Source organism: Daldinia childiae (genome assembly GCF_008694065.1).
Source record: "Daldinia childiae strain JS-1345 chromosome Unknown Scaffold12, whole genome shotgun sequence".
Classification (NCBI taxonomy): Eukaryota; Fungi; Ascomycota; class Sordariomycetes; order Xylariales; family Hypoxylaceae; genus Daldinia; species Daldinia childiae.
This window is the reverse complement of record NW_022984653.1, coordinates 798,218-822,235: the sequence shown is the minus strand read 5'-3', so window position 1 is coordinate 822,235 and position 24,018 is coordinate 798,218. Positions and strand designations below refer to the sequence as shown.

The window sequence follows — 24,018 nt, the reverse complement described above, 5'->3', positions numbered from 1 at the left end:
ATAAATTATACGTTAGGTACTTATTAGCTAATATCCACCTATTCAAGGCCCATTTTTTTTAGCGAGATACTTATGTATTAATCCTTCATCTAACTAGGTACATATGTATATAAAGTACAGCCTTGTACCAATATTTAGAGCCTCAAACATGGCACTGTATTATACATACCTACCATAGCGGGAAATTATGGTGGGGTGGAACCATTATATACGTGTTAAACCATTATCCTACCCTTTAAAACGTAGTTTTTATTAACCCCTATTACGCGTATTATTCTTAAAGAATTTATTATTATTAAAAATATTATTATAAAGATTAAATTATTATCCTATTTATTTAAACTATTTATTATTGCGTAAAAAAATATTATTACATAATTTTTTATTATTATTATAAAAATTTGCATTATATTATTATAATTATTAAATAACTTATTTAAAATTATTAACCATTATATTTTTAAATATAATTATATTATTAATAATTATTATATTTATAATAATTATTAATAAAATATAATTATTATATAATTTATTTAAAATTATTAACTATTATATTTTTAAATATAATTATATTATTAATAAATATTATATTTATAATAATTATTAATAAAATATAACCGTTATATAATTTATTTAAAACTATTAATTATTATATTTTTAAATATAATTATATTTTTAATAATTATTATATTTATAATAATTATTAATTATTTAATAATTAAATATTTTAATTAAATATTTATTATATTTTTGTTTTTATTAATTATTTTATATAATAAATTAAATATATTTTTAATAATATTATTAAAAAATTCTTTTAGAATTATTTATTAATATATTTTTAATTTATTATAAATATAATAATTATTTAACTTATTATTATTATTTATTTAATTTTTATTATATATTTAATTATTTATTTAATTTTATAATATAATTATTAAATTTATATTTAAATTTATTAAAAGTAGTTTATATTTTTAATAACTTAATTTAATTACTTTATCAAATTATTTATATATAATATAATTAATAATATTTAATGTTTTATCCATTAGAATAATAATTAAAAGATTATTTTAAAATTATTGGTCAATTAAATATATAACATATTTAACAAAAATTTATGGTGAAATAACCTTACCTTTACTTAGTTAAAAAATATAAAAACCTTGCCTTTTATTAATAAAAGAATATTATAATATTTAACTATAGTTTTTCTTTATAAATATATTTTATTTATTAATATTATTATAATTATGTTATTAAATCTAACACTTATTTACTTTATTTATATAAATAAAAATAAAGTTTATAAAAAAGATATTTATAACCTACTAATTAATATTTAACCATTTATTTAAGAATTTATAAACATATACAATATAATTATTATATATCTTACGTAATAATATAAGCTTACCCACCTTTTTAAATATCTTTTAATCATTTTTTTACATTGTTTAAATAATAAATTCATTAAACCAATCCTATATTTTATTAAAAAAAAACTGTAATTTCTTAAAAATTATTATTAAAAATTTAAGTTATTTTTAGATTTTTGAAATTACTTTGGTTTTAACTATATAAATAATATATTAAAATATAAGATTTACATTTATAAGTATTATATTATAAATAACTTTTATTCCTAAATAGTTGGCATAAATATTATAAATTTTTTAAGGTATATAACTTAAATAATTAGTAATTTTTTCTTTTAACTAATCTATAATAAAATATAATATTTAAATTATTATTTATTAATTATATTTAAAATTTACGTTATAATCTTTTAACTTTATATTAAAAACGTTTAAAATTTTATAATTTATTATTATATTAATATTATATTATAAGGTTAATATTTAAAAATTATTAGCGTGATTTATATTTTATATTATTTAATAAATAATTTTATTAAACGTTTAATTAATATTATTCTTAGTATTATTATTGTTATATTATTAAAAAAAAAATAAAAAAAAAACCTTAAACAAATAAGGTTTATTTACTTATATACATAATAAAAATAAATATTTTTTATTAAATATATATTTAAATCTTTAAAGATTAAAATATATAATTTTAATAATATATTTAAATATTTATTAATTTATTTATTATATAATCTATATTATGTAATATTGTAATTATATTTATAAAAGAATAGTATAAAATATATAATTAAATCTTTATATATATTTTATATCAACTATTTTAATAATAATAATAATAAAAAATAATTATAATATTTAATAGTTTTAAATTAAAAGATATTAAAATACTTATATATTTAAACCTTTAATAATTTAATTTATAATAAATTAATATATAAGATATATTTCCTACCAAATATAATTAAAACAAATATATTTTATTTTAATATTTAAGAAATATAATACCATAACCTTTTAAATTAAAATAAATTATTATTTTTTTATAATTTTTTATTTAATATATTTATATTTTATATAAGATAATTAATATGATAAATTATTATATTAATTAATGGTATTTCTTTTAATATTTAAATATAAAAGAATTTAATTATTTTGTAAAATTTATACTTTTATTCAATATAATATTATTATTTTAAAAAGTAAATGCAACACTAATATTTTATTTTATTACGTTATTAAATAATCTTAAAAAATAATTTAATTAATCTTGATTATAATAATAAGTAAGGCGTTGAAATATATGTAAATGGCGGTTATTAACCTTATTATAGGTATTTTTAATAGTATGAATCTTAGGCATATTTATGTAGGTCTTATTAAAACAACGTTTTATTAAACAGGTTTTAATATTATTATTAATAGGGACATTAGTTGGTAAATTAATTGAGTTATGTTCTATTGAAAATTGGGCGGTATTAGGTATAACTTAATCTAAGGTAAAGAAGTTTATATTAAAAATTATATTAACTTTTACGGTAGATATTTTAATAATTATAATATTATAATAGGCTATTATAGTAAAAGTTTTATTAATTTAATTTATAATATTACATTATGATTTTAAAATATTTATTTTTAAGTAACGTTTTAATATAATATAATTATGGTTAATAATTAATATAATTAAACTAATAAAAATAAATATTAATATTTTTAAATATTTGAAAATATTTCTTTTAATTTCTATTAAATTTATAACTATTGAAGATTATTAATTAAATATATTATCCTTTAATTTGGATTTAAAAATTTAAAGTCTTTTTATTAATTTTTCGGGTAAGTTAAACAGTGGAATATTATTAAATATTATTAGAAATTTAGTTTATTCCTTTATTTTATTTTTAAAGGTTATTAATTTTTCTTTATTTTTAAATTTTTTTTATATAAAGTTACTAATTTCAATATTATTAAATCCTTATTTATAACATATTCTATTAAATATACTTATGGTTTTTACGCATAAGTTTTTATTATAAATTATTACTTTCCTTTTTTTATTTTTTTTCTTTTTATCCTTTTTTCTATTTATATCTTTATTCTTTTTGGTATAATTAAATAAATTAATATCCAAATTAACTTAAATTTCTAAATTAATAACGTTAAATATTTTAATTATAATATTTAAAAATATTTATTAGAAAAATTAATAGATTATTAAATCTTTATTATTAAATATTTTATTAACGTTTAAAATATTGAAATAATAGCCTTAAAATATTTTAATAAAGTTTAAATTAAATTTGTAAGTAAATTATACTACTAATTTTTAACTATTAAGTAATGTTTTGTTTAGATATTCAAATATAAGCTAAAATATATAAATTTAATATATATTAATATTAAATATTTATATAAATAAATTAAATATAATATTAATTTTATTTATATAAAATCTTTTAAAAAAAAAGTTGTATTTAATATTTTAAATAATTTTAAAACTATATTTACGTAAATTTATAAAGATATTTATAAAATAATTTAATAAAAGAAAACATTTCTTAATAACATATCCAATATATTTATTATTATTAAAAATAATAAAATATTTTTATATTTCTTTTTGAAAAATTGTTTTTATTTTGTTATACTTTTTATTAAAAACGTATATTTTTAAAAAATAATAATAAAAATAATTAATTCCATTAACGTCACTAAATAAAATTGTTTTAAAATTTACTTATATTAATTTAATAAATAGGTTTGGAAAGGTTATTTTAATGTTTAAAAAGGTATACCTATCCTTTTATATAAAACGTATATACCCATCTTTTATTATTAATACCTTTTATATATTAATATTTATAAAAAGGCTTAAATAATTATTGGATAAATTACCATTAAATATATTATTATTGGATCCTAATATCAAATCTAAGGCGTTATCATATTTTTGCTAAGGGAGGTTAAGCTAAAAAAATATAGCGTTAAAAAAGATAGGAAGATACCTAAGTAGGTATTTAAGAGGTAGGTAGGTACCTAACCTAAAGTTTAGGTATTTAATAAATATACCTATTTATATATTAGGCTAGTTTTATAGTTTTTCCATGTTAAAAGGCCATTGATCTAAACAGGCTATTAAAACCATTATTAATTTAATTATTATTATTATTTAATATAATATCTTGTAAATACTTTTTAAAAGATAAATATAACCTTTTATTTTAAATAGGTACCTAATATAAATAGGTTAATATTATCTTAATATAATTAATAATATTAATAATTATAATATAATAAAGAAATAATTATTAAATATTTATTTTATTAAATAAATTAATTTATTATAAATAAAATTAATAAAAAAAAAAAGTAATATTAAAATATAAAAAATATTAAAATATTTAAAATATAATAATATTAATAATAAAGATATTTTAAATATAAATAATTATTTATACTTTAAAAATAAAAATTTAATAATAATGAAGATAAATATATATTTTTTAATATTTTTTTTATTTTTAAGGTAGGTATTAATTAATATTTTTAATAGATATAATATAATAATTATTTTTTTTATTTATAATGGCATTTATTTTCTATATTTATAATAATTATAATATTAATAAAAAAAAATATTAAATTATTTTTTAATAGGTATTTTCTTACCTTTTAATTTATTTATTTTATAAAATAATATTATTTAATTTATTAATTATAAATATTTTAATAATTAATATATTTAATATTTTAAATAAATATTAATTATATTAATTATTAAGAATATTTTTAATATGTTTATTATAAGAAGATGTGTTAAATAATATTATGGCCTTTTTAAAAAAATATAATATATTATAGTAAATTTTAATAAAATTAAAATAAATTATAATATAAGGTTAAATATATAACTTATTAATAAAAATATATAAATATAAGATATAATATAAGATAATTAAAGATAAATTAATATTAATAATAATAATAATTTTTTTATAATTAATAATAATATTATTGTTATTGTAAATATAAAAATAGTTAAAATTAATAATATTAATAATATATGTTATAATAATAGCAATTAAGAAGAAAATACCAAATTATTAATTAAGGAATTTAATAGTAAATTATTTTTTATTTATTATATTTTAAGGTTTTTTGGAAATTTTATATATTTTAATATTAAAAAATAATTTATATTAATTTAAATAATATTTATAATAGTGGTATAATTTAAGTATAAGATTATATTATATAACTTAATTTATTTGATATAATAAATATTATTAATTATAATAAAATATTTAATTTTAACATTAAAAAACTTAATTTTATATTATTTAATTTTGTTAATAAAGATATTATAAATATAATTAATATCTTAAATAAAAAATTGATAAAAGGTAATATAATAATATATATATTTTAATAATTGGATATATTAAAATTAGTTAAGTATAAATAAAATAAATTTATTAAAATTTTAATATTTAAAATGGGTTTAATAATATATATAAGTATATATAGTATTAATTAAAATAAATGGTTATTATTTTAAAAAGTATTATATTTATTATAAAATAAATAAGGTAAAATTTATAAAAAAATTATTTAATTATTTAAATAATTTTTTATTTTTATTTATTAATTTTATAATAGATTATTTTTTATATATATATATAAAACTATAATTTTTTTTAAGGTAAAAAAGATATTAATGGAATTTAAAATATATTATTTAACCTTTATTAAAAAATTAAAATAATAAATTAATAATTTAGAAAAAAAAGATAATAAATAAAAAGGTAAAAAAAGAAAAAAAATTAATAAAAAGAAAAATAAAACCTAATATAAAAATGTAACAATTAATCTATAAGAAAATAAATTTTTTATTAAATTTAAACTAGAAGATATTATTTTAGGTAAAGAAGATATATTATTTACCTTAATAAAATTAAATTTCTTTAATCTATTTATTATAATTAGGAACTTTATATTATTTAATATATATTTTAAAAATATATATAAAGATTTAGAAATTTTTATTAATAATCTATTTAAATTTTACCACTTTTAAATATAAATAAATTTTATTTAAATATTTAATAAACATTATTTACATTTTTTTCTAATAAATAGTAAAATAATAATTATATTCCTTAATAATTTTATATATTATTATTATTATAATAAAAAATATTATTATTATAAAATTAATAATTTTAATAATAATATTATATAATTTTATATTAAAAAAGTAATTAATTATAATTATAATTTATAAATTTAATTTTATATAAATTAAAATAAAGAATATTTATACTTTTAAATAAAACCTATAATTATTAAATTTATCTTTAATAAAGTTAAAAAATTAGGTAAATTTAATCCTTTTTTTAAAAATAATAAACTAATTATTAATATTAATTATATCTTTATATTAAAAAGAAATATCTTTATTATTTTAAATATATTTAAAGATTATAAATTTAGGGAATATTTTAATAATCTTAACTTTTTAAAATAGGTATCTTGTAAAAGGAAAAGATATAATAATAAGGTTTAATATATAAAATATATAATACTTAATTATGAATTAAAATAAAAAATTAATTATTATTATTTACATTATATTATTAAATATTCCTTTAAATTTAACAATAATAAGAAACCTATATATTTATTTTAAATTATATTATTTTATTATATCTATATAATTTAAAACAAATTTAAAATTAATTACTATAATTGCTAGATTTTTGAAAAAAAATAGGACCAATAAAATAATAATATAATTTTAATAATATTAATATTTATAATAATCTTTATTAATAAATTTAATATATTTTAAAATTTATATTAATTATTATTAAATTATTATATTATTTTATATATATTAAATATAAAAGATTATTTTTATTTCGGAAATATTATTTTATTAATATTTAATTTTTATAATTCCGATTTTAATAATATTATTAAAAACTTAACAATTTTATAAAATTTAAATAAAGGTATATTAATAAAGATTAATAAAAAAGATATATTAGTATATTATTAAATAATAATTTTTATTAAAAATATGTTATAATAAATAGAAAATTATAAAATTAAAAATCTTAAGGTTTATAAATTTTATTAATTTTATTTTATTATTATTAACTTAAAAATATATAAAAATATAATATTAAATATTATTTTTGACTGCATAAAAAATAGCTATTTTTATTATTAATTTAAATAAATATAATAAATTATAATTATATTAGAAGATATTTAAAAAGTAATATATAAAATTTAATAAAATATGGTAAATTTAAACTTAATGTTAAAAACTATTTTATTAATTTTTAATATTATTATAATATAACTAATTAATTTATATTATTTTAAATTTAATAATTTATTTAATTTAGCATATTTTTTATTTAAAAATTTAATTTTTATTTTTAAGTTAATAAATAAATATATATTAGAGTTTAAAGCTTTTTAATTCTTATTTAAAATGCGTTAATTTTAATCTTTAAAATATTATTTCTAAAATTATAAAATGGTAGTATATGTTATATAAGGTATAAATATTCCAATATTTTTTAGGTAATAACTATAAATTAAGCATATAAAATTAAATTTTATAATAATAATAAAAAAATTTAATAATAATTTTATATTATTTATTATTATAATATATATATATATAGCTAAGAATACAATTATTTTAATAAGTTATAATACCTTTAAAAAAATATATAACAATTTTTAAATTATTATTATAAATGATTATAGAATATTTAATAATTTATATTATTATGTATTTATAATAGTAAAATCTTAGGTAGGGTTTTAGGTAAGATCTTGAACCGGTAGTATTATATTCCAGATTATATTTGATATAATTATATTAAATAATAATAAAGATGTTAGTATATTTAAATTTAATACTATTATTAACTTTTTAAATATAAGTAATATATAATAACTTAATATATATATTATAAGATATTTTTTAAATTTTACTATAAAATATTTAATAATAATTAATTATAATATTATGATAAGAAAAAACTTATATCAGTAAAATTAATTTCTTTTATTTTTTTTCTTTTTTTTTTATTAATAAAACCTATTAACCATTTGGTTTTTAATTTAAGTGGTTTAAATTTTATATTTATAAAATAAATTTTTTTAATATAAAAAAAATATTATTAATAAAATTAAATAGTAAATTAATAATCTAATTAATATTTTAAAATACTTTTAAATATAATAATTTTAAGTTAATATTTAATATATAAAAATTATATATAATTTATCTTAATTTATTTCATTATGTATTTATTTAAATAAATAAAAATAAACTAGATATATTACGAGAATAAAGAGAATATATATAAGATATAACCTATTTTAACAATATATCTTATAGGCATCTTTATATAATTAACGGTGTTTGATTTAAGGAAATTATGAAAATATTATATATTTTATAAAATAATAATTTATTATTTATTAAAAATTCCTAGACTTTTTTTTAATTTTTCTATTTTTTAAAATAAGTATATTATAATAACTATAGATATAATGACCTTTACTTTAAAGGGTTTAACATAAAAACCTTAATTAAATAATTTTAAAAATTAGGGTTTAATATATATTAATATATATATCCCGTTTTATTTATATTTATTATTTAAATAAAATATTAATTTTCTATATTATTTTTATAGATATAACAATAAATATTTTATTTTTGACTAAAGAAATTTCATTTAATTTTATAACAATAAATTTAAATATATTAACCATATCTTACTTTTTAATATTTGGGATATATTATATATATTTATTATTATAATATCAATAAAAAAAACCAGTTTATTAGATCCTATCCTTAAATTATTTATTTTAATTGAGATTAATAATTATTTTTTTATAATTAATATTATTATAATTAATCCAATAAAACTATATATTATTTTAATTAACGAAAAATATCTTCTTATTAACTAGAAAATTAAATATATCTAAATTATTATAAGTATTAAAATAATATATTTATATTATAGAAAAGTTTAAAATTAATTATATATATAATATTTTAAAGTATAAATTATTATAAAGCCTTTTTTGGCATAAATAAATCTATTAAATATTATTAACCTACCTAAATACTTATAATATATAAATACTTCCAATATTAATACTTATTTAGATACTTTTTATTTATATATTTTAATTTTAGTTAATATTTAATATTAAAATAAAATTTTATTAGGATATTTATATTTTATGCCATTTTATAAAATATACTAATAAAATAAAAAGGTTATAAGGTATATTATATAAATTACATAATATATAAATAATTTATATAATTGGAATATATCTTAGATCATTTAATAATAACGTAATAAAATAACATCATTAATTAATACAATATATAAAAGCTATATATTATTAATAGTTATATAGTTAATATTATATATAACAATAATTATAATAAGAAATTAAAGCATTAAAAGCATTTATTATGCTTTTAATAATATATATTATTAAAATATTAATAATATTTTAAAAATAATAATATTTTAAATAATAATAATGTTTTAAATAATAATAATATCTTAAATAATAATAATATCTTAAATAATAATAATATTTTAAATAATAATAATCTTTTAAATAATAATAATATTTAAAACAATTATAATATTTAATATAATAATTATATTATACATAACGCTTAACCTATCCGCAACACTTAACCTATTTACAACGTTTAACCTATTTGCAACGCTTAACCTATTCGCAACGCTTATTTTATATATAACAATTAGTAAATAATCAAGCGTTATTATATAACGCAACCATTTTTACAGCGTAACCATTTTTATAACGCAACTATTTTCACATTTACAACAGATTTTTTATAAATAATATATAATATATATATAATGGGCAGTTTGCGATCAAATATTATTATAAAGGGCAAAGATTTCTTATATAACATTTGTTATACGGGACCGGGTAGCCCCGTTACAGTATTATCTATAAGTACCGTAGCGGCAATTGCTGATTATTTAGAATGATTTTTTATATAAATTATTATATTATCTATAATAATAGTTAAAATGGATAATATTATATTAATCTACATAATTATTTTTTATGGGAAAATTATTCCTTTGGATATTATTATTTTTATTGAAAAAACTATTTTTTTGGAGATTATTATTCTTTTTAAAAAAATTATTTTTTTTGGAAAAACTATTTTTCTATTATTTATCATTCTTTTATCAATAATTATTATTTTATAGATAATTATTTTTATGTAAATAATTATTATATTATATATAATATTTCCATTTTTAATAATTATTTTATTTCTTATAATTATTTTTTTTTTAATAATCCTTTTATTTTTAATAATTTTTTTATTTTTAATAATCTTTTTTTTTTTAATAATCTTTTTAAAATCCTAATTTAAACTATTACTATTATATTAATATATTAATCTATTTATCTAAATATTTCAAACCTTATATTCAAATATATAAATATTTTGTATTTGCCTTTACTATTATATATTTTTTATTAAAAGATTAACTTATCCAAGGTATAAATATCCAATATTTTCTAATTCCATTTAAATTGTGTAAAATTAAGTTTAACGTAATAACTTTAAATTAAATTCCGAACTTAACGCATTATAATACTTTAATATTAAAATTAATAAATTATAATAATATTATACGATAATAAACTTAAATCATAAAATTAACATATTATAATTATTTAGTGTTTAAATTTAAGTATTATAATAATATAATTATTATATTTAATTTAATATAAGTTATTAACGTTTTATACCAATATAATATAATTAATAAAATTTATATAAATTTTATATAAAAATAATAAAGTTAATAATTTTATATTTAATAATGTTAATTATTAAAAAAATAGGTTAAATTTTGGAAATTGGTTAAATATAAAAGTATTTATTGATATTTTTAATTTTATACCATAAATGCTTTTTAATTTATTAGTAAAATTAACGTATTATATAAAAACGTTAATATATAAGGTTTATTTAACTTTTTAAGTAATATATATTCTAAAATTAAATTAAATTTACTTTTTATATATAGTTAATATTTTATTTTATATAAATAATTTTAATATTATTAATAAATATTAAATATGGTTTTATTAATTTAATAGTTATAATTTTAATAATAATAAGTTTTATGTTAAGTATTTAAAAAACCTTTAAGTTTAAAAAATTATTACGAGTAACGATAAAACGTAAAAATATTATTATTATAAATATATATTTATTATTATATATAATAAAAAGGAATATATAGTTTAAATAAATAAATTTATATAATTTTTTATATTAAATATAATTATTTTTATTAAAAATAAATTAATTAGGAACGATACTATTAAACCATAATAATTAATTTTTATATTATATATTATATTTATATTAGTAGGATATTGTTTAAATATTAATATTAGTAATTAAATTTAAATTTATAAATTTATTAGATATTAATATTATTTTTTTATATTTGGAGAAAATAGCCATTAAATTTATAATTTTATTAATATATTTACTAAAGATTTTTTAAAAATAAAATATAATTAAAATTGCGTAAATCTTTATTTTTTATTAATAATATATTATTATTATATATGGTATAAATATTATGTTAAACCTTTTTTTTTAAAATGCGGTTAATAATATAAGTGTTAATATGTATATTATTTGTGTATATTATAACCTTTAATTTTATATTTTTTATTTTTTTTACATTAATTAATTTATTCTAATTAAATCAAAAAAGAATTTTTTTTAATAAAATAGGATATTCCTAATATAAATATTAGATTTTAGTTATAAATTTAAGATCTTACATTTTAAAATTATTACGTAAAATAAAGTAAATTATTATTTAAGTGTTATATTTGAATAGTAAAATTTTTTTAATATTAAAGTAATTTGTTTCTTTTATATAACGTTTAAAATATTTATATATATTAAATTATTTAGGAAGTATATATTAAATATTTTTATAATATAATATTAAATTTAATTTATTAATATAAATTTTTATTAGTTAACGTAATGTAATTGTTTATTAAACCGTATTTTTTAATTAAATTAGGGTAATATATAATAATATAAATATTTAGTTATATTATATTATTTATATATTAAATAAACCGTGTCGAGTTTTTTATAATATCTTTAATAAAAAAATTAAGAAAAATAAATAAATTAGTATTAAAATTAATTAATACAACTAATACGGCGCGCAATTTACTTAATAATTTAAATGTAATTATATATAACTTATTAAATTACTTTTTAATATTTTTAATTAGAAATAGTAAATTATTTTAGTTTAATTTTAAAGTTTTAAAACCTATAAAAACTATATTATTTTTAGTAATTACAGTATAAGTTTTAATGATAAACTTTATAGGGTTACTATATAAGTTTATTTTATTAATGAAATTAATTTTAATATACCTAAATTTTAACTAGTTTCGAAAAAATATTAATATAATAATAAACTATATAACATAAAAAAATATATTATAATTTACTAAGTAATATTTTGGTAATTATAGATGTTATGCACTCGAAAAGAATAGCTATACTTGTAAATAGGTAAAATATTTTATTACTGTTAATAATATTAAAATAGTATTTTGAAAAAGAAAATATATTAAATTTAATATACTATTATATTTTAAATGGGTAGGGTTAAATAAATATAATAAAATAATATTTAGGGACGGAGAAATTGCTTAAAATGGTAGGTAAAAATTTGCTATTCTTTATTATAAACTATAAATATCTTTAATTGTATTATTTTTAATACTATTAGTTATTATGTAGTATATTTATATAACCTAATAATAAAATTTATTATAGTTAATAATATCGAAATCTAATATGGTATTTTATTAAAAAGTTTTAAGTATTATTACATAATAATAAAAGCGATAAAATTTCGAAATATAAAAACCTTTTACGCCACAATTTTTTACTTATTACGGTATATTTTTTGTATAAAAAAGTGTAAAGATATAAACCAATATATTTTTACCATTAATAATTATATTTATGTTATGGTTAAATTGTTTAAGTATTTTTAAGGGTTTAATAATATTGCCGAATTTAAATCTATAAAGGCTAAATATTAAAGGTATAATATTGCTAAATTAGGTTTGATTAATTATAAAAAAATTAATAAAAATAGCATAATTGTTTATAAGCAAACGGTAAAAATTTGAAAAAATTCCGAATTTATTAATAAAATTAATAAATGGTAATATTTTAATACGTTTTGCGTTGGGTTATTTTTGGTTCTAATCAAATTTAAATATATATTAACTATACATATTAATTTCAAATTTATTACAAATAAGGTATATATAATAAAAGGGAATAATTATTTTAGATTTAGTCCTGTTTTAAAATATAAATATTATGTAACAAATATAATAGTCTTTTTTTTCTATATTTTACTGTCGAAATGTAGCTTAATCTTTATTATATTTCGCCTAATAAATATCTTTTTTAATTTGTTTTTTATTAACCTAAATTAGGAAAAGAGTTGGGTTTTAAAAAATTTTACCAAAGCTGTAATCGATATATATATTTATTAATAAATATACGTTAGTTTTGAAAATATATATAGTATTTGATATTAAAATAAGCTTATTTATTTTAAGTAAAAGGTTTAAGGTTATACTATTAATTCAATTATTATTATTATTAAAAAATAAGAATTTTTATATTTACAATGCCAAAATTTCCTTACTTTTTTATATATAAAATTTAATACGTATATCCCAATTAAAACTATATATACGTTTTATATAGAAATCTATAACTTTTAGGCTATTATTTTCGATTTAGTAATAAAAGTAAAAAGGTTTAATATAATAATAGTAAATTTAATTACTTAAAAAAATAATAATTTTAAATTTAAAATAAAAATATTTCTTATTAAACGTACAAATTAATCTAGACTAGTAATATGTATAGTATAATTTAGTAAAACAATTAATAAAAATAACTAGGCTAATATAAAAATTTTTACTAATATTAAATGTTAAATAATTTTAAAAAAAAGTAGGAAGATTAAAAAATATTAATTTTATAATTATTAAAAAAATAGTATTTTTGCCTATTATTTTTATTTTATTTTTTATACAATTTTAATTTTTATATTAGGTATTTTGTTATAAAATTTTTATTATTTTAGTTTTATAGGCGTAAATTTTAGTTGGCATTTTCTTAGCATTTAATAGAATATTGGCTTAGCGTATATTTAATAAAAGTAAGTGTTTACGGAATTAAGTAATTAATATTATTAGTTAATTTAGAAGGTTTAAAATATTTCTTAATTAATAATTATTTTTATTTCGAAAGAAGCGAAGAATTTTAACTAATACTATATATTTTTAACAGTTAATATTAAAAAGTTTTACAAATATAATAAATATTTTCTTAAATAAAAATATGTAAAATTTAGTATTTTAATATATTTTAAATAGATATAAAATATTGGACGGATTATTTTAATATTAAATAATAAAGGCTAATATTAAGATTAATATTAGATCTAAGATTAGCGTTAGGTTTAGATTTAAATTTAATCTTAAATTAAATAGTGGTATAAATAAATTATAAATCTTTTTAAAAAGTTAAGTTAAAATTTTTAAATTATTATTATTATTATTAATATTATTTTTTTCTTTTTTTTTATTTTTTTTATTAAAAAATATTAATATTAATAAGGCGGTATTATCAATAATTTCTTTATAAATAATAATAATAATTATATTTAATAAATTTAAAATTAAACGTAAAATCCAATTAAAATTATTTTTTATATTATTATAATATATTACATCTATATTAAAAATTTTTATTATATTTATATAAAAGATTAGATTTTAACAAAATTTTATTAAAAATGGATAATATATATAATAAAAAGTTTAATATTTTTATTTTTATTTTTAGATCTCTTTTTATCATTTTTAATATTATTTTTATTATTGTAATTTTTTATTTTTTTAATTATATAATTATTAATAAAGGTTATTATTTTATTAAAATTATTATTTATATTTATAGTTTTGTAAATTTTGGTATTTTTATTAATATAAGAGCTTTTTTCAATATAGGAATTTTCTTAGATATGGGAATTTTTTTAAATATAGGAGTTTTTTTTAATATAGGAATAAATTTTAGGTAAATTACGTTAAACTTTAATTATTTATATTATAGTATTATTATTTAACTTTTATTTTTATTGTATTAAACGCATATAACGCAATTGTTTTAGTAATATTTAGTTATTTTTAACCAAAGATTCTCTTTTTTTAAATAATATTTTATTTTTTATTAAATTCTAATAATATATTAATAGTAAAGTTAATATAATTAATTTTATTAAATTTTATTAAGTTTATTATAGTTAAAATATAAGAAAAAAAAACATTAACAGTAAGGTTTAAATTTGGTAAAATAATAAAATAATTTATATAATTAATTTGTGTTTATTTAATTAAAAATTATTTTTTAAACCAATATATTTAAGTTAATTTATTTATAGTTTAAGATTATAAAGTTATTATATAATTTAATTTCAAATTACCTATTAAATTAGAAGTTTTTATAAAGTTAAAAGAAAATTTTATTTGATATTTAAAAAAATATTATTTAAAAAGTATTAAAATAAGTTTAAAAATATTACATTTTATTTATTTTAAATTTTATTATAAATTTACTTTTAACCCAGATTTATTAATATTAAATTTGGTACGTTTTTTAGTAAAATATTTTATTATATTATTAAGTTTAAACTTTTTTTTATATTTAAAAATATTTTAATATAATCTATTAATTAATAATTTTTTAAAATAACAACGTTAGAAAATGTTTACGTTATTTATTTATAACCAATAAGTATATTACTTATAATAAATTTATAAATTTAATTATTAATATAAAATATTAAAATATTAATTTTAGTTTAAATTTTATTTTAATATATTAAAAATAAAAAAACCCATATTATATATTTTAATTAAACCGTCCCAAAAGAGTTTAATACGCTTACTATTAAGGTAAATACTTTTATTTTTATAATATTTTTAAATTTTACGCTATAATCTAATATAAATAAATAATATATATTTATTCAAATATTTAAAAAAAAGAAGATTATAAAAGATAAAAAAGCCTAAACATTTTTAAAACTATATTTAAATAAATTTCTGCCTTTAACCTAAGAAAATATTAAAAAAATATTAATATTAAATAATAATATTTTTTATTTTTAAAAATTATACGGGGAAGAAAGAGCTATTTTTACGGCTTAAAAATTTATTATTATTAAAATTAATTACAATTATTATTTACAGAAATATTTTTTAATATTTAATAGCTTTTTAACAATTTATTAGATTATTTACGAAGTGTATCTTTAAATAAATTTATTTTTTAAATAATTTAAAATATTTTATATATATCTTTTATTTTTATTTATAAATTTTAAATATAAATTCTTATTTAAACAATTTTATATAAATATATAATTTATCCTTTTATAATTTATTAATAAATATATTAATTAATAATAAAATTATATTTATAATTTTTTAAAAGATTATTTTTAAAAGATATTATTATTGAAGAATAATTGAAACGTTTTTTGGAAATGACTTAAAAATAAAATAAATTTAAATATCTTCTAAAATATTTTTAGTTTTAAAACCTATAAAATTATTAATTATTACTAAATATTTGTTAATAAGAAGGGATTTTTTTATTAGTATTTTAAATAGATATTAGGCGTATTTAATGTTAAATTATATAATATTATAGAAATAAAAATAGTTTTTAACCTTAAAATTAAATAATTTCTTAAATTTAAGAAAAAAATATAAAATATTAATATAAACCAATGCAAAAAGATTAAAAAAATATTTAAAAAAATATATAAAATTTTTAGGTTTATATATATTAAATTAAATATTTTTACGTAACTTTTACTTATAATAATATTTAATAAATAAAATAATATAAAAGTAAAGATAAAGGAATTTATAAATTTTAACAAAAATATTAAAAATTTTTTACCATTTTAAATATTAATTATATATTAAAAATATATATATATTTTTATAAATAGTTTATTTATAGAATTACTTAATTTTAAAAATAATAGTAAAAATTTTGATAATTTAAATCCTAAACTACCTAAAAATGTTTAAAAATAAATGTATAATTTTATAATAAATTATTTTGGTAAAAATAAATATAGTATTTATTTTTATATTATAATTGAATTTTATAAAAATAAAATTATGGTTAATTAAATAAATAGTTAAATAAATAATTATATAAATGGTTAAGTAAATAATTATTTAAATGGTTAAATAAATAACTATATAAATAATTAATTAAATAATAAGATAAATGATTAACTAGTTAATTAATTGGATAGTTAGTTAAATAATTAACTAAATGGCGGTTAATTTAATAAGGAAATATTTGGTAGTTATTAATTAGGGTTAGTTAAATTTAATCTTGTTATGCCTATTTTTTTAATTAATTGTTAAAATGGTTATTACAATAATATATTGTTACTATTTAATTAAAACATATTTAAAACTTTATATTAGAAAAGATTTTTAATTAATTATGTTTATATTTTTAATTAAGTTAATAAATATTGAAAAAAATCTATTTTTAATAAAAATATTAATTTATAATTTTTTAAAGGCTTTATTTATAAAAACGTTTACTATTAAAACCAAGAAAAAAATACTTTAAAAGAATTGAATACTTAGGTTAATTTATTAATAAAAAAATAAAGTAATATTAAAAACTATAAAAATATTAACAATAAATATTATAGTAAAAGAAAAAAAGATATTAATGTAATTATAAATAGTTTTAAAAGTTTTATTATATAATATTTATAAAAGGTTAGTTTATATTAAACTTGTTATTGTTAAGGCAGATATTTTATAAAGGTTATTTAGTATATTTTCTTTTATTATATTATATAATTAAAATAATAAAATTATTTAAATAAAAATAATATTTTATTTTATATTAATATTTTATTTTTTATAAAATTTTGTTATTTTTATTTTTAAATAATTAAAATTATTTTTTGCTAAGTTTTTTATTTTTTTAATTTCTTTTCTTAACCCCCTAACCTTCTTTTCTTCTTATATCCCATCCTTATTTCCTTCCTTTTAGCTTTCCCCTCTTCCTATATCCCTTTTTCCTTTTTATTTCTCCTTTTATCCATTAAACTTTTCTACCTTACTTTCTTCTTTTATTGGTTTCTTATATTTTTTTTACCTTCTATTTTATCCTTCGTAACCTATTAACTTCTTACCTTACTTATCCTTTATATTTACTGACTTTTTATACTTTTTATAACCTTACCCTTTTTGTATTTTATTTTATTTATATTATATATTTACTATTTTATTTATAGCTATAATATTTTTATATTAATAAACTTTTTTATATTTATAATATTAAATATATATAATATTATTAGGTTTATTATTACAGAAATAATTTTTATTTGTATATAATTTATAAAAATTATATAATATAATCTTACTTTATTATCAATTATATTAAAAATTTTAAAATTAATAAAATCTTAACGTTTAAAATATTATTAAATTAAATTTATTATTTATTAATTATTAATAATTTTAAAATTATAAAAATTATTAGTTTTTAATTTTAAAATATTATTAAGTTATAATTATTAATCATTTATATTAATAATTTTAAAACTATTAAAATTATTGGTATTTAAGTTTAAGATATTATAAATTATAAATATTAATTGTTAATAATTTTAAAAATTAGGTATATAATAAAATATTAAATAAGTTTAAATTAAAAATTAAAAGTTTAAATTTAAAATAAAAATTTGAAATAAAAAAGTAAAATAGATGCTTTATATAAAAGGATTATATAAAATAAAAATAATAAATAATTTTTTTTTTTTTATAAAAAGTTTAATATATATAATATTTATTGTAATTATAAATAAAAATTAATGGTAATTTTTATTTTTATTTAAAGATTTCCCTTTATAATTATAAACCTTCAGAAATAAATTTATATTTTAATTAGTTTTAATTAATTTTCTATTTGAAATTAAACCTATTTTTATTATTTTATATTAAAAATAGATTTATTTATTTTTAACGTTTAATCGATTATTGCCGGTATATGTTATATTAAAATAATATATTAATAAATTATTTTTTAATTTTTTATAATAATTATAATTGTTAATATTAAATTTAATAAATTAAAATTTATTAAAATTTTTATTAGAAGAAGTTTATAGTATATATTATTTATTTATTATATTATACATATTTATATTAATTATATTAAAATTATTAATAAAGAATATAATAAATATATATTAATATATTAACCTTGATTTAATTAATAATATAGTTAATATTGTTAATTTTATCTTTGGTAAATTTAACTTTTATTGGTTTTAGCTTAAGGACGAAGAGGTGTTTAATATTTATAAAGTTATAATAAGATTTGATTGTATTGGTTTATATTTTATTAGCAAATTTATTACCTTTATTATAATGGAATATTTAATTTAAATTATATAGGTTTAAAATTTATAATTAAAAAAGTTATATGCGTACTTAAAAATAAATAAGAAAATATATATGCTGGTAATAAAAAAGTATATTAAAGATAAATTTATTTGGTATTTATTAATTATAAAAAATTAAAATAATAATAGCAATTTTGATAAAATTGTTAAAAATATATATAAAACTATCTTTTATTTTTTTATTGAGGTATAATTATGTAAAAATAAGTAAATAATAAAATGTAGTAAAATCTATAATAGTTTTTATATTTAAATTAAAGCTATAATTAAATAAAAAATATTTAAATATTGTTTAAATTTGCAATATAATCTATTATATTTTATTAAAGGTATATATTGTATAATTAAAAATGATTTATAAAATATATTACGTAATTTATATATAATATAAAAATTATATAAGTAATGGATTATAATAAATTATATAGGTTATATAGGTTAGAAAATGGTTTCAAAATAAAAAATAATTACCTTATAAAAAATAATTTCTTATATTATATTTCCTTATATAAATTTATTAATATACTATTTTAAAAAAAGGAATAGTTATTGTAAAATGAATGGTAACTGTGGAGAATATTATTCCACATTTAAAATATCATATCTTAAAACTATATTTTGCCGGTATGGTAGGTAGCTTGCGTCTTCTACTATAAATCCCAAGTATGAGTTTAAGTCAAGTATACATGGACTACTCGTTATACCCACTTATCCCTTAAGATAAACTCGATAAAGCTGCCTATAATATCGTAACCGGCGTCACGAGCTTGGTATATTTTACCCAAGACGACTAGTAACCATAGGGTACATCGTACTCTCATTCTAATAACCCGGCGGCAACTGTCTCGCCTCCACTTCTCAATACAACACGCTGGCCTGCTTCAAGAGGTACCTTGGTTCCCATCTTAACTACCACTCTCGCCACGCTTGCTGGCTTTACGATCTTGGGTTTCTTTTTCAGCACGGTGCCTTTAGTTTTGTCGAGCAACGCTGGTATCTCTAGGATTTGACCTGCGGCGTGTAAACGGCCTCTGTGCACGTCCACCTGCATCGGCATCAGGATGTCGAACGCCAGTACTTTGACTGTGAATGTGTCGATACAATCGATTGGTTGTTTCGCATCACAAATAATGTCTCCAACCCGTACGTGGATCGATTCGATATTGCTGAGGTGAATAACAACATTCTGTCCCGCCACAGCCCACTCCACTGGCTCGTGATCGAGTTCCAGAGATTTGACGTAAGCCTTCTCGCCGCTAGGTTGAACCATTAGTGCATCGCCCACCTGCACTGAGCCTGCATCTATCCTCCCAGATATTGTAAGCGGGCTCTGTGCTGTACGGTAGACTTCGGAAATAGTTAATCGTAGAGGCTTGTCTAATGCTCGGGCCATTGGCTCTGAGCTCTCCAATTCTTCGACGAGCGTTTTCCCACAATACCAGTTGGCTGCTGCGTCTGTGGCCCTTTTTACTATGTTATCTCCACGTAAGCCGGACACGGGGACAAAGCTAACATTTTTGAGCTGGAACCCTGTTGCCGAGAGGAAGCCGGACACTTGTTGCGAAATTTCATCGAACCGTTCTTGAGACCACGCAACCGTGTCTAGCTTATTAATTGCGACGATCACTCGAGAGACGCCCATGCTGCGCAGTAGAAGAGAATGTTCCCTTGTCTGTCCCTTTAGCCCAGCTTCAAACGCGCCGGTTGTTGCGTCCACTACTAAGATTGCAAAATCTGCTTGACTCGCGCCGGCGATCATGTTGGGGATAAAATCTCGATGTCCAGGCGCATCTAGAATCGTGAACGATGTGTTTTCCGTCTCAAATTTATTTGTTGCGATGTCAATAGTTACGCCTCTCGATCGCTCCTCCGATCGTTGGTCCAGCACCCACGCAAGTGCAAACGAAGATTTCCCTATACTTTCGGCTTCTTTGCGATATTTCTGTATCGTTCTTTGGTCAACGACATTGAGGTCGAGCAACAGGCGCCCCATCAGAGTACTTTTACCAGCATCCACATGGCCTTGTCAAATTAGTATGAGTACCGACGCGCCGAGACTTATTTGCAATACTTACCAACGACTACGAAGCTTGCGTTCTTCTTCCTCTTAGTCTTCTCAAATTCCTTAAGCACGTTAACATTCTTGCTTTTGGGTAATGGAGTGTCAGGGATATTAAGGCCTTTCACACCGTCCGTAACCTCTTCGACTTTCCCTCTCGCGCTGGCCTTCTTCTTAGTCGTACTAGCAACAATCTTTTTACTACTTGCTGATCCCAAAGTATTAGTATTCTTACTTTACGACCTTCTTCGCTAAGAGCGAACCTTGGGACTGTGCTGCCAAGACTACATCATCGGGGCTTGGCGCTGAGAATGCGTCAGTTACTGATGAAGTCAAATTGATATAAGGAAACGGGTAAGTTCTCGGCACGGGATTAATAGATTTATTAATGGAGCCGAGAAGAGCCTGAGCGAAGGGAGATGGCACAGCAGCCTCAGATGGCACGGCTTGTTGTAAAGGGTTCGTAAATCCCGGTGACTTAGTTGGCCCGGTACTATTTCTTTCTGGCTGGCCTTGAACCTCGTCCTCCGCAACCTTTGGGCTTTTATATTCTGTCTGTTGGGATATACTGGCTACACTAGCACTTCTAAGCCCCATAGTTCCTCTCGATGTTGTCGCGGTCGGCCGCGCATTCTCTTTACTAGATTCAGGCTGCGTCGGAGTGGTAGAGAGGTTGCTTAGTTTCTGTGTTGCATCTTGTAATAGTTTCTCGTCCAATTTCCTATCTTCTGCTTTCTTCTTGCGAGCAGCAGCAAGTGCTTGAAGTTTAGAAACCTTGCCGTCTGTGCCAGCACCCCCCAGCAGTCCGCCTCGAGGCTGTGATGGTACGATGAATGTAGTTTCTCGGTCCTTTGGAATATTTAACCACGGCATGTCGCTAAAGAAGCCGGCAAATGAGACGTGTTGTGCACGTGGTTCACCTTCACCAACTCCAGTTTCGGTGTTAGCCAAACGACCAAGCTAGATTTCTGATATATTCACACTGAGACGCACCTGGGGTCATGAAATGCTGCTGCCCTATGGCCAAGACCTTCGCACAGGTGCTATGTTGGGTGGCTTGGTAGAACAATAGTAGAATAAGAAAATAGGTTACCTACCTCCTCCTTTCCTTTTGGTTGAAGGTGCGACATATTTAGTCATTATATAAGTCACAGATTTATCGACATCGTAATAGTAATGCCATAGCGCATCTTGGATTTGTTTGGTGGTAACCTTGGACGATTCGACACCGAGAGCGGTTCGAACTTGGGCAGTACCGACATTCATTTGTGCTTCATTGGCCTATTAGCAATAATAAATAGGATATTATATGTATAACTCATTTACCTTGATCCTCCGAGCTTAGTTCCTCTTCCTCATCTCCAAATTCGTCTGCTTCATATTCGTCGAGGTCATTCTCGTAGTCGTAATTACGATACGCTTGGTGGCGGGACATTGTGTCTATTAAAGAAGATTATAAGTCTTGAAAGAAGAAAAAAAAAAAAAGAAGAGAATATTGTTTCTTAGTGACTTTTGGGATATTTATAGAGAATTCCCATATTTATACCTTACCTAAGGTCTGGGCCAAAGGATGATAGAAGCTTTATTTTGAGTAAGTGAAAGTAACAAAAGAGGGGCAAGAGGGGTTTGCGTTTAGATAAGCTATTTTGTACATTGTACGAAGGTTGGGGCCAAAAGTTTCGCACATCTAAGCTTGGCAAGAAACGTGCGAACGAAAAGAATACTACATACACGGTCTTATTTAAATTATAGTAGCTGATGTCGCTATAAATATAGTGGTAAGTCACCTAAGTTTAGTGGACAGGCCACTATGTATCCGACC

The 24,018-nt window shown here is 16.0% G+C and overlaps 1 protein-coding gene across 1 annotated transcript; it reads right to left on the bottom strand.

The window, feature by feature from the left end:
• Positions 1 to 20,954: 20,954 nt before the first annotated feature.
• Positions 20,955 to 23,631, bottom strand: GL218_08446 (HBS1-like protein; the record flags this gene model as incomplete). The annotated part of the gene is made up of 5 exons (XM_033585250.1): positions 20,955 to 22,159; positions 22,213 to 22,404; positions 22,460 to 23,125; positions 23,294 to 23,467; positions 23,523 to 23,631. The coding sequence occupies 5 exons, from the start codon at positions 23,629 to 23,631 to the stop codon at positions 20,955 to 20,957; spliced, it is 2,346 nt and encodes a 781-aa protein (XP_033440718.1).
• Positions 23,632 to 24,018: the final 387 nt, after the last annotated feature.